This window comes from Mirounga angustirostris, unplaced genomic scaffold (assembly GCF_029215605.1).
Source record: "Mirounga angustirostris isolate CCGP_5_RB_7025 unplaced genomic scaffold, mMirAng1.0.hap1 SCAF_3, whole genome shotgun sequence".
Classification (NCBI taxonomy): Eukaryota; Metazoa; Chordata; class Mammalia; order Carnivora; family Phocidae; genus Mirounga; species Mirounga angustirostris.
Window position 1 is genome coordinate 33,426,904 of NW_026991711.1, and position 16,430 is coordinate 33,443,333.

Below are 16,430 nucleotides of genomic sequence, written 5' to 3' on the forward strand. Positions count from 1 at the left end.
AAAGATTTCTACGCAAATGTTCATAGCAGCTTTATTTATTTATCATCAGTGACACCTAGAACGAATGAAACGTCTATCAACAGGAAAATGGATAACAAAACTATGGTCTATCCAGACAATGGAATGAAATCTTGATACATGCAATGTGGATAAATCTCAAAGTATTTATATCATATATACTCAAAAAATTAAAAGAAACTAGACAACAAAAGAATACATACTGTATGATTTCATTTATATAAAACTCTTAAAAATGCAAAATTATTGTGACAGAAAACAGATCTGTGGTTGCCTGGGAAAAGGGGAGAGCCAGAGAGGGAGAAGGAAATTATATGAGGGTAATGAGACTTTTTAGGTTGATGTATATGTTCATTATCTTGATTGTGGAGATGGTTTTATAGGTATATACATACATCAAAACTTATCAGACCATATGCTTTAAACATGTACAGCTAATTGTATGTCAATTCTACCTCAATAAAGCTGCTTAAAAGAATCAATCTCAGCAAAAGCAAGATCTGTGTGGGACTTCTCTATTGGTTGGCCCATCTGGAGAGTAGTCTGGAATCATTCTTTAAGTCTGGGCCTTCTTGTGGAAAAATGGAAGGTTGCTGGCTTTAATCTCAAATAATAAATTGATAGTATTATTTAAGCTTTCCATTCATGACTCTCTATAAAGAGAAACATTTATTTAGTGTTCATGGTAAAGTGTAAAGCAGTGTAATCAAAGTGTAGTCCATGTAACTATCACTGGCCTGTAATATCAATACAAATATTGAGAATAAACAGAAGTGTATATAACAATTTCACAGAGGAATTTTATATCTATCACATCTAATAATAAAAAGATGTGGGCTGGTACTTTGTCTACCTTTATCTCATTTTTCTATTACCTTTTTAATATTTTCTCAAAAATCATTTTTCTGTTAATATTTCACTTTTCTTATTTGTATCACATGTTTCAGAAATATCAGTCCACAACGGATTGGAAATTTTGAAAACTGGTCCTTCATCACAGATAATTTGACAAGCATTGGTCTGAAGTCCATCTCCTCTTGCCTACTTCTGCACATTCTCATGCCCAAAATGGATGCATGTGAAGAAAAAGGTTAAGAACACTTTAATGGAGCTACGTTAATTACACTGTGAAAAAAGTTGAATGACATGGAAAAATTATCCTGACATATGTAGAAAACAAAGCAGATTACAGAAGACAATGTAAGGTATAACCTTGGATTTGCAAATGGACTGATGAATGGCAGAATATGGAGGGTGTTTATCTCTAGCATACAGTACCAGGTTAATATCTGAAGAATAAATGGTGGAGCATTTCTTTTCTTTCTTCGGCTTAGCTCTACTTTCCACAGTGGACATGTAATATTTTGTAATGTAAAAAGCTAACACATACTATTACTTTTTGGGGGGAAGTCTATTGTAAGGGAGAATTAAGACCATGTTTTGTTTTGGTCTTTGCCTGCATGGCTCCATTCAGTTTAGATTGATGGGTAATAATTTTTCTATAAACGAAAGGAATAATACTTGTTTAAAATAATACTTGTTTTAAAAAATAATAATAAAACAATAAAAAAATACTTGTTTAGAAATCAAATTTAAGTTGTTTTAATCCAAAAGAATATTTTCATATTTTTTACAAATAAAATATCTGAGAAATTTGCAACTGAACTTCTCCTTCAGGATCATAAATGGTGTTCACTGTACACAGGCAAATTCTAAATAATTAAGTAGTATGAATAATGAAAACACTACAGAGAGGGTCTATACTTACAAGTGACAATGCTATCAGTCAAATTTCCATAATAACTAACATTTTACTGTGGGCTGTGTGCAAATGATTTGAACATAACATTTATGTCTGAAATAAAACTCTTCAATTGTTTCTTTCTGCCAAAAAAAAAAAAAAAAAAGACTGGAGAAAGAAACCATCTAATTTTAATGTAACACTAAATCCAAAAGCAGTACAGCTGTTTGGTTTTGGTTGTTTGGCTCAGCTGTTTTATTCTGAGAAAAGCACAGCTGCCTTTTGATGTTGTCTGTTATTCAAGACTGTTCTTTAGGGGAGTTAAATGTATGAGAGCTCATAGAGCACTGGTGGGTTCAGTTTCCGCTCTTGCTACAGTGCGATTTCTTGGTGTCTTTCTTTACGTTTCAACATTGGCTAATGCAAGTTCCTTCCCTTGTACCCCGCCTTTCCCTCCAGAATTCTGCTCCCAAGAGCAGCGCTGTTGGTGAAAGGATAAATTAGTACTTTTTTTTTGAAGGACAATTTTTGAGAACTAACTCAGACTTAAAATGACCTAACAAGATGATATGAAGAAATTATTAATTTTTGAAGTATGAAAAAGGTGTTGTGATTCTGTTTATTTAAAAAGGAAAAATCTCTAAGTCATGCATACTGAAACAGTCACAAATGAAATTATATGATGTCTGAGGTTTGCTTTAAGATAATCAAAGGGAATTATTCCCTCCAGGGGAGAGACGACAAGGAAAAAGGTAGGAGTATAAATAAACTAAAGTTGGCTGTGAATTAATACTTGTGAAAGCTACATAAAAGGTTAAGTGAGTGTTCATTATACTGTTCTCTCTACTTTCACATTTGTTTTCAAGTTTCCATAATCAAAAGATTTTTAAAATGACCGGTTAAAACAACATAAATGCTTATATCGCACGACCCCTCCGTTCTCCATCTAAAGATCTGTCCTACAGAAACACTCATCCACATGCACACATTTAGGTAGAAAGATGTCTCCTATGACACTGTCTGACATAACCAATAATTGGAAACCATATTCTACTTTTATGACCTCCTCCCCGAACTCAGAGTTAGTTAATATAAAGGTAATGTTTAAAGAAAAAAAAAGTTGGAAGATACTGCTTGTAAGGATTCTGAATGACATCCTGAGGAGGAAATCCCACACTGAATGGAAGTCTGGCAGTTCATTGAGTGAGAGCTGCCCAACACAATGCCAAGCCCCTAAAAGGGGAGTAAATCATCTACTGGGAAATCTATGGAAAACCATGCCAACAATCCCGATGACTCAGAACAAGAGAGTGCTGACAAACACAGGGTGATGTCACCATTTCCTGCCTCAGAAAGTCTCCTGGAGGGGGAGGGGAGGCCTGTGGCAGGTAGACAAGATCAAAGGTCTGGTAACATCCCCCACTTTCCCTTTATTCTTGCTTCCCTTTTAGGTATAATCTCAAGGAATGTGCTTGTCATTCTGTTCCTACAGTGACTTGTATTATTTGGCTTGGATGAAGTTTTTTCAAGTCAGGGGACAAAGCATTCCCTTGAGGCCCATACAAGCACTGGGCTCTGTTCTTACACATGGTGGCTCTGACCCTCCATGGCTCTTCCAAGGCACGGTCAGGATCTGCACTACCCTGGATGATTGGATTAACCCACTTATCAGGGCTCACCTGCTGCTCTTGGCAGGCCCAGGCTTGCCCCCTGGAATGGACTCTTTCCCCAAAGGGAGACTAGGAAGCTCTCTAGATGAGCTGAAAGGCACCTCCATGTCTAGTTTCCCTGATTCCTTGACTCTGATGGCTGCCCTATGTGTAGAGTGGGTCTCCTGACTCTTGAGAGTATGCTATTGTGGAAAAAGAGTCAAGGAGTTGAAATCAGAACACCCAGCTCTGTCTCTTACTAGCTATGATTCCATGAGAAAAAATGGGTCGGTTAATCTTCATGGGCATTAATATAAATATAAATTAAATATAAAATTGGTATTATAATAATAAGCACATTACAGGATTACAGTAAGGTAGGTAATGTGTGTTAAAGGATTGAGGACAGTATCCTGTCCCAGCGGTACATGTTGATTATGTCTGACAGACTGCCTGGTTTTCAACACACTCTGGTTGTAACCACTAAACTTGCAAGACTGTGTCTAATCGCCTGAGCCCAGACTCATTTTGACCACCACTGTCCAAAAACTGGTCCCTTCTTGTTTCAACAAATCTCAGTTCTCTTGGTCAGTGCTAATGTGTTATCTTTTTCTTTCTTTCTTTCTTCTTTCTTTCTTTCTTTCTTTCTCTCTCTCTCTCTCTCTCTTTCCTTCCTTCCTTCCTTCCTTCCTTCCTTCCTTCCTTTCTTTTTTAGAGAGGGAGGGGGGAGGGGCAAAGGGAGAGGAAGAGAGAGAATCTAAAGCAGGCTCCACGTTCAGTGCAGAGCCGGACATGGGGCTCCATCTCAAAACCCTGAGATCATGACCTGAGTTGAAATCAAGAGCCAATCGTTCAACCGACTGAGCCACCCAGGCAGCCCCTATTGTTATCTTTCATTCACTGTTGCCAGTCATGGTATGATGGCTACACCTCACAGAGTACTTATAGAAATGTAGTTATGGAAATAAAGCTACTTTCTTTTTCAAAAAGAAAGCCAATGTCACTTTCCTTTGTGTTAGCCCTCTGTCCAGAGAAACCTGAGACAAATATGCTGAGTCCCAAGTGTTCCAGCTCTTTGATTCAGCTCCTGTTGGTGGCAGTAAGGGAATAAGCCCCTTATCAAGGTCTAGCTGTCACCAGGCCAGGATCAAATGGTTAATAACAGCTACATACAAAATTTACCCCCAGAACAATGGGTAGATCCTTTGCTTTATATCTGTGTAATTAAAGGGGCTATCCAGAGCTGTATTTTTCTAAAAATAAGGGATAAACAGCTCCAAAAATGAACTTACTTCTTTAACTTTTAAAAGAAAAAAGTCTGTAGCTTGTTAGTCCATTAACATTTTGCATTTCAGGTCCGCCATTTTACTATTTGTTTTCTGTGTGTCCCCACTGGGTTTTGTTGTTGTTGTTGTTCCTCTCTTCCTACTTCCCTGTCTTCTTTTTATTTTTTTAATGTAATTTAAATTTTTAAAAAAGATTTATTTATTTTATGGACAGAGAGTGTGAGTGTGCGAGCAGGGGGAGGGGCAGCAGGAGAGGGGAAGAGAGAATCCCAAGCAGACTCCCTACTGAGCAAGGAGGCCAAGGCAGGGTCCAGTCCCAGGACCCTGAGATCATGATCTGAATCAAAATCAAGAGTCAGGCGCTCACCACTCCAGCAACCCTCAGTTTGTTTCCTGAGATTAAGAATTCCTCATATCAGTGAGATCATATGATACATGTCTTTCTCTGATTGCTGGAGTGGTGGGGGGTGGGAGGGATGGGGTGGTTGGGTGATAGACATTGGGGAGGGTATGTGCTATGGTGAGCGCTGTGAATTGTGTAAGACTGTTGAATCACAGACCTGTACCTCTGAAACAAATAATACATTATATGTTAAAAAAAAAAAAAAAAGAAGAAGACAGTAGGAAGGGAAAAATGAAGGGGGCGGACATCGGAGGGAGAGACGAACCATGAGAGACTATGGACTCTGAGAAACAGAGGGTTCTAGAGGGGAGGAGGGTGGGGGGATGGGTTAGCCTGGTGATGGGTATTAAAGAGGGCACGTATTGAATGGAGCACTGGGTGTTATACGCAAACAATGAATCATGGAACACTACATCAAAAACTAATGATGTAATGTACGATGATTAACATAACATAATAAAATTTTAAAAAAAAGGTCAGGCGCTCAACTAACTGAGCTACCCGGGCACCCCTCCTGTCTCCTTTTTAATTTGAAAAGAAAATTTTAGAATTCTATTTTATTTGTCTATTGGCTTTTTAGCTATATCTCCTGGTATTTTCTTACTGGTTATTCTAGAGATTACAATATACATCTTTAACTTTTCATGGTCTAGAGTTACTATTATACTATTTCATGTAAAATGCAGAAACTTTGCAACCATATGAATCCATTTACCATGTAAATTGGCATATTTTTTTGCTTTTTGCTATATGTTATAAGCCCCACAAGACAGCGTGATCATTTTTGCTTTCAACAGTTGTAAAATTTAAATAAATTAGCAGGAAAAAATAACATTTGTAAAATATCTCTAATTTTCTCGAAGGAAAATATTCTTAGTAAATTGCCTAGATCTAAGTACTTTATACCTAACATATCATAGTATTCGGTTCTTTCTTATTATCCCCAAGCACCTGACTTTATTTTTAATTTTTAGTCTTTTAGACAGAGCTTATCTGATGCCTTTCCAGGATTATAAGCAGTTTGGAAAAACAAAACATTAAACAAAATCTCCTCCATTTGTTTCACTTTTGGCCAAAACATTAGCATTGCCAGTATTTTACAACAATCACATTGTCAAGGCAAGAAACTTAACACATCTTTCAGCAAATAAATACCTCACATTCTGATAGGTAAGCCTTAAGGGGGAACATCTTTGATGTTCTACTGGTCCTTCCAATTTTATAATAATCTGCTCACTTGGTGAGGTATTTTTACAATGGCCAAAACAGCATTCAAGACATCCAAAGTGTCTCTCCGAGGATGCTACGGTTGTACACGTAGCCAATTAAAGCTTCTAGTTATTCTTGGGTAGAATTTATGAGATATTGTGGGGAATCAGGCTGGGGAGCTAGTACCTTCCCCAGCCCCTGTGACAATGATGGCATTTGTAATTTGGCCCTGCCATCCTCTAAGGTCTCTGGTTCTGCACCACGTCCTGTGAGTCCTGTGAAAGGTAGAACAGGGAAAGTGGCCGCAGCAGCCCCCCCCCCCATTCACCCAAGGGAGTGGGAGTCCATTCAGAACCTAGAAGCAATTCCAATTCCAAGAAGCCTTGGTAACGTTTCCAACAAAAGTTTCAGTTGCAAAAGCCTTTTGTGTTTGACAGAAAATTATTACGGTGGTTTTAGAAAGGGTTTTGTTCGGTGTGTGTCATTTTTAGGAGACATAGGAGGAAAAACTTTCTCTGGAGAATAAAGAAATGATCATCTTCTAGCCCAGGAATGCACATGGGTCTTAGTCGTAGTCATCCTCAGACAGGTGTTCTAGGACGAGATAGCCTGCCCCCTTCACTCCTGGCAGCGTTAGAAAATAAAACAAAGACAGATAAAATACAGCCCCCCAAGAATTTAGAATATTGTCATGGTTTAGCTGTTGTGAAGGTCATTTCTTTATTTTAAAACTTAAAGTCTGAACAGTGTTTTTAAATAAACGTTTTAAATAAAAGGCGTTTTTTTTTTTGCTATAAAATCGAGCACACTTTTCTTTAAAAGTGAAGTTCCATACCCTCACCACAGAGAACGTTAGCAGTGTTTATTGTCATGCTTTCATTTAGATGTCTCTGCAGGTAGATATAAAACAAGATACTCATCAAATTCACAGTGGTACGGTGGTGATTAATCATTGATTATTTTCAGAGTTGTGACTTCTTAGGCAAAATCTTCTATGTAAACACAGTGTATTATTCTCTTTGCTCATTTTAGGGTCAAAGAGGAATAAATATACCCTCATAAGTTTTTATCTTTGTATCTGTCAAGCACCTAAGTAATTGAGGTACTAACAAGGTAAGTCCATCTACATCCAAAAGATTTCAAAAGTGGCCTTGAGTCCTATTATGTAGATCCCAGTATATCCATTATTTCAGTCGAGCAATATTGCCAAATACTGCAATTTATAATGTTCAAACTTTAAAATGCTCTTATACTGATTCAAGACATTTCCTACTCTAACATAGTACAATAACTCTTTAATAATTTCTGGTGAGAATTCATGACCAGTGTTTATATTTTTTACTCAGATTTAGATCACCCTAATTTTTTTAGTCTAAATACTTGAAACTTCTATATTTAGAAGTATTTTTACAGATTCCTTTATTTAGTCAATACACATTTAATGATTATTTACCATATGCCAATCCTCGTGTAGAAAATTCAGAATCATAGGGAAAAATTATTCTTCCGAGCCTTTTTTTTCAAGATCAACATCTTCCTTTTCATCTCTGTGCTGTATAAACATTAGACCCCAATATTAGTGCCTCAGTGCAGACTGCTTTGAACCGTTGTGTATAATAGAGAACCTTCAAATATTACTCTAAGTCCTTCTAAACTACACTTCTTCAGTTTTCTTTTGTATTGTATGCTGAACTTCATGTTAGAAACTGAGCCTCCTTTCATAAAAACTACCAAAGGTGGGCTTGATGCTAGGGGACATAGAGTAAACTATTCAAAATTATCCAGCAGTTTCCAAAGGAACCATGGGGTATGCATTTAATTCTTTCTTAGAAGTTCATTGTCCCCCTTTCCCTCCTCTTTCTCCTCTGCTCCTGTTTATTTTGATCAAAATTATACACAAGTATTGTCCTAAACGTTCACTACTTCTACATGTATTTTTTATGAAAAAGCAATAATCCCACCTTCCTTCCTTCCACCATTCCCCCATCCTTGGAGGCATCCACATTCAACCATTTTAGCTGATCTGCAATGTTTACTTCCCTATTTCTACGTAACAGGTGTGCACCTGCCATCTCAGCCGGACAACTTTTGGTTTTACATGGAATTAATAATTGTGTGTGTGCAGTAAGTTTTTGTTTGGTTGCCTATACACAGATGTCTAATTAAAATCCCAAATCTGCACCAGTTCTACAAACTTCTTCTGTAGAAGAGACAGATTGTAACTACTTTAGGCTTTGTGGCTCACATACATTTTCTATTACATATTTTTTTTCCCAACCCTTTAAAAATGTAAAAAACCCCTTTATAGCTCACAGGCAGGAAAAAAACAATCCAACCTGAGGCTGGATTTGGACTTCAGGCTGTAGTTTGCCACCCCATGGCCTAAATCTCCTTGAAAAACATTCAGGTGTATCTGATATTCTATTTAGTTCCATAATCTTGGAGATTCTTCAGAAACTTTCTCACTTGTTCTAATCTGGCTGGTTGCCCTGTCTGTCTAGTACACAGCTGGGATCCTTTGCTCTCATCTCATCCTGAGGGTTCTCTTCCCCTCTCGTCTGTGCAGGATCCCATTCCCATTACCCCATGTCTCTCTTTCTTGGTTTACTCCCTCATTTTGGTGAAGAGTCTTTGAATGATAAAAAAGTAAAATTTTTGAGACCTTACATATCAAAAAAAGTCTTATTTATTTTTTAGGATTTATTTATTTTAGAGAGAGAAAACAGGAGTAGGAGGGACAGAGGGTGAGGGAGAGAGAAGCTCAAGCAGACTCCACGCTGAGTGAGGAGCCCCATGGGGGGCTTGATCTCATGACACTGAGATCATGACCTGAGCTGAAACCAACAGTTGGATGCTTAACCAACTGTGCCACCCAGGCACCCCCAAATAATGTCTTATTCTTTCCTCACACTTGATAGTGCAGCTGGGTATAAAATCCTAAACTAAAAATAATTTCTGGGGGCGCCTGGCTGGCTCAGTCAGTGGAGCATGCAGCTCTTGATCTTAGGGTTGTGAGTTCGAGCCCCATGTTGGGGGCAGAGATGACTTAAAAAAAATAAAACCTTAAAAAAATAATTTATCTTCAGAATTCTAAAGGCATGTCTCCACTGCCTTCCAGAGTCCAGTGCCACTGATAAAGTCTGAAGCAATTCAATTTCCTTTATATATGACTTTTTTCCCTCTCTTTGGGAATTTCAGGAACTTCTTTTGGTCCCAGGGTTTGAAGTTTCATACTGATGTGGATCTATTTACACTGGTGTTAGGGCATCTCAAAAACCTTTCACTCCTGAAATTCATGTCCTTTAGTTGCAAGGAATTTACTTGAATTATTCTCTTAATTTCTATTCCTCTCTCCTTTTTTCTATTCCTTCTGGAACTTCTGTTTAGACAATAAGGCTCTTAGATTTGAACTCTAATTTACTGGTCTTCTTTTACATCTCTCTGTTCAAATTTGTTTCTCTCCTTCCTGCTCTCATATGTCCCATTTTAATTTTTTGTCCTCTGCATGTTATTTAGAACATCCTGTTTCATAATTCTAATATCTTCTATCTCTGAGGCTATTAACACTAGCTCTTTTTAATATTTCACCCACCTTACATTGAGTCTTGTTTCTCCAAGTTGCTCTTCTCTTTCCTATTAGATGGTTTCCTTAGATATCTGGTAATTCTTGGTTGTCTGTAAATATTTAATAGTGAGGGACCAAAGACTGGAAGCTCTGAGCGTTTGTGTGAAGCTAATCCTCTGTGGGTTTCTTTGAGTGATCTGACTGAGCCATGTTATTGGAGAACTTGGGATTTTCAGTATATTTTGATCTTTCTTCCTGGGCTGGTCCATTCTGAAGACTTTATCCTGCCTGGAGAATAAAGGCTCTGTCTCCATCATCCTGGGAACCAAATGGGGAAGAGAAGAGGAACAGGTTCCAGCAACCAATATGCACATTCATTCAACTCTCCCTTTTTCTGTTTGTCATTCCTGCCCTCAGCTGGGCCTGTTGTCTACTAATTTAGAGACTCCCTGTCTTTACTTTCTCCCGTGAATAACCAAATAACCTGCATTCTTCTGTTGGGGTGGAGACTAACTGGTTATTCCCAATTCACAGTGTATGTTACTGTGGAGGTGTATGGGGAGAGACCAAGGAATTAACAGCTTCTTAGACAAGTTTTTAACAATTGTATTTTAGCTTCATTTCCAAGAGTACTCAATACTATGAATTCTTGAGATCTTTTGGGATTTTTATGGGGGGTTAGAATTGAGTTAGTTTCTGGTTTTTTCCACTACTTTAAGATTTCATTTTGGGGTGCCTGGGTAGCACAGTTGGTTAGGCGTCTGACTTGGTTTCAGCTCAGGTCGTGATCTCAGGGATATGAGATCAAGCCCTGTGTCGGGCTCCTTGTGCTCAGCAAGGAGTCTGCTTAAGATGCTCTCTCCCTCTGCCCACTGCCGGAAAATAAATAAATCTTAAAATTAAAAAAAAATTTAGCTTTTTCAGTTCTGCTCAGCTTGTTGCCTCTTCTATCTAGCTCTTTCCAGCTCCCTCAGGTTTGTGTTTCTATTTTCCTGTTCTTCTCATAAAGTTTGCCTTGGAGGAAAAAGGTCCTTTGTTTTAGTGGGGTTTTAAGAGGCTGCAAAATGAGATGCATGTATCTACCATTTTTACTCAAAGTCTATATGAACTTCTTAGTTTCCTATTCAATTCTTTACATATATATCATCATTTAAATATCATCAGTGGCCAAATAGCATTAAGCTTTTACTTTCAATTCAAGAATATGACCATTTCCATGACCCCAAATGCTTTCATGAGGTGATACACACTGAGAGGAATAGATAACGAATGCTGGTTTACAAGAATATAACAAACTTCCTATCACAGATAGCTCTCATGTCATTTATTATGCTTTTTATCCCTTGTCACTGTTAAAATGAGTATCACACAATTGCCAGGTTTTGTCACCTATAACTCTGGTATGAATAACAAAAAATTAAATTTAAAAGTCTCCTATTGATTAGTTTCACACTGCAGTGAAGAATATAACCAAGGAAGGAATTTGGTCAACTTCAAAGTAGAGACCAGACTTAGTAATGGAGAATAAAGCCCCTCTTTGTTATGTTATGGCCCATGAGTTAATCCAAAGAGCTCTGGTGGGCTTAGCTGAAGATAGGAAAAGGAATCTAGCTAGATTTTGAAGAACATTTTTATGTAGGCAGGCCAGGTCATGCTTATCTAAGGATTCTCTAATTGGATGCCATGAAGTGATGCACTTTACACAAACCGCAACACAGGAATGAAATGACAAAATGAAGCAAAACCAAACAAGCTAACTTGGGGTTAGGGGTGGGGAGAATAAAAACTAACAGAAGACATTTAAAACTCAGAGCATTACTAACTTGAAATCAAATTACCTAATTGCATTCTAGTCAATCGGAACCTGATGCATTACTCAGTTTTGGTCTAGTTGGGGTAGCTTGTTTACCAAGAGATTGGTCAGAATATGTTTGAAACCAGGCATTCATGTAATGGACATGCTGATGATCAGCAATTAAATTACCTGTAGCTTTGAAAAGTATGTTAAACATAGTTGTGTACAATAACTCTCCCTTGAAAACTCACTACTGTTAAAAAAATTCACAAAGCATTACCTGTTTGCTCACAGTATAATCAGTTTCAGTCACATACCTTATCAAAAATCCAACACCAACACTCTATCAATAGTACAACATGAGGAGGAAATTTGGCAAACATTACATTGATTCAATTACTCCAGGCTTAAGACAACTCACACAGCACCATAAAGTTATTTTTTGACATCTGACTTATCAATCAATAAAAGCAGGAAGACAAAGGCAATCTAGGAGTGGCATTTCTCCCAAAGATTTGACAATTTGAGGAAGAAAAACATATGATAGAAGTCGGAAAATAATTCAAATGCTGAAGTACCATAGTGTTTCCAAATAAAAAAACAAGTTCCAGTGAGTGTGGCTAATAAAGACAGAGGGTCTGAACTGAGCTTTGGCAGACAAGGGCTTGGAACAGGTAGCTGGCCTGAAAGGAGAAAGGGCAGCCTACAAAAGGGGAAAAAAAAAAAAAAGAGTTCAGAGAGGTAAAAAGAACTGGAAACAGCCATCCTCTGTGTTAAGAAGCTAAATACAATTAAGTGCCGGGAGCCAAAGCAAGACTGGTTTCTACTTACAAGAAAGCTTCTGCATTCATACAATTATCAATTACAACTTAATACTGATACAGCTCTGATTTGTTACTAAACATAGGGAGTTGTCTTTACTTTAAGAAGCCTGCAGCCTTACGATCTCAATTTCTAGAAATAAAATTAAGCCAAAGAAATTATGTTTTCCCTCATGAAAGAATGAGAAGCTCCAGCTAGAGAATGCATTGTGCAGTGTTCTTGAGCTGGGTATTACTTGAATGACAGGGAGGAATGAGTCAAATGATGAGAAGCTGAATAAACCGATGTTGCCAAATCATGTAACTACAATTTTCACTTTAGCTCCTACATCAGGGATTTTCCCATTTATTGAACATATGTAATAGTGACACAGATTTTCCTTCAGTTTTCTTAAAAATAAATGTTTTATTCCAGTTTTATAGCATTACTGCAAAGATAATACAGAATTCCCCTATTAACATCTTCCATTAGTATGATACATTTTGTCATAATGAACCAATGTTATTGATACATTAAATTCTGTACTTTCAGATTTCCTCAGTTTTTGCTTAATGTCCTTTTTCTGTTTCAGAATCCCAGTTAGTTGACATTATAGTCATGTCTCTTCAGGCTTCTTTTGGCTGTGAGTTTCTCACATTTTCTTGGTTTTCAAGACCTTGACAGTTTTGAGTATTGGTGTTTTGTAGAATGTCCCTCAACTGGGCTTTGTCTGGACTGGACTGAGGTTACATGTTTCCAACAGGAAGGAAGACGGCAGAGGCAAAGTCCCATTCTTGTCACATTATGTACAACCATGACTTGTCACTGCTGATGTGGACCTTGACCACCTGGCTGAGGCTGTTGGGTGGGGTTGGGCGGCTTCTGCACTACTTTCCCTCCCCTCTTGGCCATACCGCCTTCTGCGCAACATGCACTTCAAGGAGTGGGGAGTTATGTTCTACCTCTCAGGGTAGTGTCTGCAAAAACTGGAATTCTGCGGATTTGTCTCCTCTCTTATTTACTCAGTTATTTCAGTATGGGCTCATGGCTGTTTTATACTCTGGGTTGTAATTCATTCCTACTTTTAATTTAAAAAAAATTTTTTTTAAAGATTTTATTTATTTGACAGAGAGAGAGAGACAGCGAGAGAGGGAACACAAGCAGGGGGAGTGGGAGAGGGAGAAGCAGGCTTCCCGCTGAGCAGGGAGCCCGATGCGGGGCTTGATCCCAGGACCCGGGGACCATGACCTGAGCTGAAGGCAGACGCCTAACAACTGAGCCACCCAGGCGCCCCCATTCCTACTTTTTGTTGCCTTGACATACCTGCCATCATTGTGGGATTTGAATGGCTTCCTTACTTCCTGGTGCTGTCAAATGCTCCAGGCTCATTTTGTCCACTTCCTAACCCAGTCCTAGAATCAGCCATTTCTCTAAGGAGCCCCATCCTTTTTACTGGAAAATGGTATTAAAAACCCCTAGGTGTGCTTGTTGCTACTGCATTAAACTTCGTGATTTTTTTTCCTTGGTTGAAAGCCCAATTCGTTTTATTTACCTCAGACAATAAAACTAGCATATGCAGGGACCTGGGTGGCTCAGTCAGTTGAGCATCTGCATTCTGCCTTCTGCTCAGGTCCGGGCTTCCTGCTCAGCAGGCAAGTCTGCTTCTCCATCTCCCTCTGCCCCTCCCCTTGCTCCTTCTCTCTCTCTCAAACAAATAAAAAATAAAGTTAAAAAAAAAAAACTAGCATATGCAAGTTACCTCTACGGTCTTGAAAAGGTTAATGCAATGTGTGTCTGTGTAGTGACCAGGAAAAAAAAAAAAAATCAACATTCATGAACTATGTGTGTGTATCTGCCTTTATACTTGTAATCGTGTTTCTTAAAACCCCTTTTTTTGTTTTAAACAAAGGTAGCTTTGGTTCAATGTGGGAATTGTTTTTTTATTAACTGCCCTGATAAGACAGACCCTTTTAAATAGTTTTGGGAATGGAATTTGCTGTTTTTGCTATTGTGGGTGAAGAAGGAAGGCAAAACATGAATCTTTTAGGCACTTTTTATTTTCCAAAAAAAATTGTCGTTAATATATAAACATCTCATTCTCTCAAAAAATTCTACAACTATACAGCTGTTTGCTCCATTATTTGCATAGGAAATGACCACAATACAAAAATAAGAGGGGAAAAGAAGCAAAACAGCAACCAATTTATGCTTTGTATGTAGGCATGTTTCCACGTATAAACATTTTGAAGCCTTACAAAATATTTACACCGTTTGTCATCTATTTACACGTTTTAAGAGCAACTTTTCTAACAAACAAAACTATAATTTATCAAGTTATGAAAATTTTCTAAAAAAACTTACTATATTACCACAAAATAAATAAAGATAAACAATATTTTAAAAACAAACTTAAATTTTCATTTTCAATTAAGACCCCTTTTGGCATTTTGCTTGTTTATTCTGCCCTTTGGTTAACAGCATCAGCGTCACATTACTATTACATTGCATATACGTAGCACTTGCTTCCTTATGCTTTCAACATGTCATTTATAATTAAAGGCAGACACTGAGTCAGTATTAACAATGATTAACTCAACTGCACTGTAATTTAGGTAAAATTACTGTGTCTCACTGTATATTACATGCAAAATCCATATAAATTGTCGTTCATCCAACAGTACTGCACGAGCAAACATTTTGGTATCTGAAAACTGCATCATAAATTCAACACTGCCACGTGAGAGCTCAAGTTGTCCTTTTTTAAAATGATACTGTTTAGCTTATTGTTAGCAGTTTAACTTTTATGTATGGTATCTTTAAGCTCTTGAGTTCACAATTCATATAAAACGTCTTTCATATTTAAAACAATAGTATTTTAATCAGTGCATGGAATTTGCTTTTTAAGTTTCATTTGAATGATGATTTCTTCCTCCTAAAGAAATGAATTTGGTGAGGTTTGAAGAGGTATTTTACCACAAATTCTAACTGTAAAGGTATTCACGGTTATTTTCAAACAGAATTATGATTTTCCCCCAAAAGAATCTTAGAAAACTTGTAATAAACCTATAAAGCTGATCTGCGTTATTTACAAAATTTTGAATAGCAAATACAGGCAACTCATATAAAAACAAACAAAAAAACACATTTGTTCAATGGCTATTTGTGAATGGCCAGGTACACTGCGCACCTCTAAGGAATTATCTAATATTGAAAAAAACAAAACAAAACAAAACCTACTCCATGTCAAGTAAAATCTTGACATACAATCCAGCCTTCTTCCTGTGCCTGCCAACTGACTTGTTTACTAAACACTGTCACGTTAAATGATGGTGCTTAGGTAGAAACACTGCGAACACACCCTGCACCCCCACCCCCCTACCCACACTGAGATGTGGCTGCCTGTCAGGAGATGAAATCTGCTTGAGTAAAGCCATATACATTACAGCAAGCATTCCAGTCTCAAAAGGACCAAACACTTTGGTATTCATACAATGTATTCCCTGTTTTCTCAAATATACAAAATATACATTTCCAGTTTTTTTTTTTTGTTTTTTTTATATATATATATATATATATAGGTTAAGTTTGTAGTTGAAAACTTTGCCATTGCCAGAGGAACTGCAGGCGGTCAGTGTGAATTGCATAGGCACGGCAGGCCGCGGCGGGGCTCTCAGTTCTGGTGCCTCTTCATGTGCAGGGCCAGGTGGTCGGAGCGGGAGAAGCTGCGGTTGCACACCCCGCACTGGAATGGCTTGGCCCCCGTGTGCTTCCGGTAGTGGCGGGTCAGCTCGTCCGAGCGCGCGAACCTCCAGTCACAGCCCTCCCAGGTGCACTTGTACGGCTTCTCACCTGTGACAACGGACCAAGAGGAGGTGAGGGGGCCTGCTTGCAAGACAAATGTCGCAGACACTGCCTGTCTTAAAAAAAAAAATCATGGTCCAAGAGAAGGTTGGTTCATAAATT

General features: G+C 38.0%; 1 protein-coding gene across 7 annotated transcripts in view; it reads right to left on the reverse strand.

The window, feature by feature from the left end:
- The window catches only part of KLF5 (KLF transcription factor 5), a 45,067-nt gene that overhangs the window by 13,140 nt on the left and 15,497 nt on the right, over window positions 1-16,430 (reverse strand). The window contains exon 4 of one of the 7 annotated variants that reach the window (XM_064586002.1): window positions 14,507-16,384. The exons of 4 other annotated variants lie outside the window; for them this stretch is intronic. In XM_064586002.1, the coding sequence (XP_064442072.1) occupies window positions 16,251-16,384 (134 nt within the window). In that variant the 3' untranslated portion in view covers window positions 14,507-16,250. Of the gene's footprint in view, window positions 1-14,506; window positions 16,385-16,430 lie in introns of those variants that run through there. 2 more of the 7 variants (XM_045869565.3, XM_064586003.1) reach the window with 2 other exon arrangements.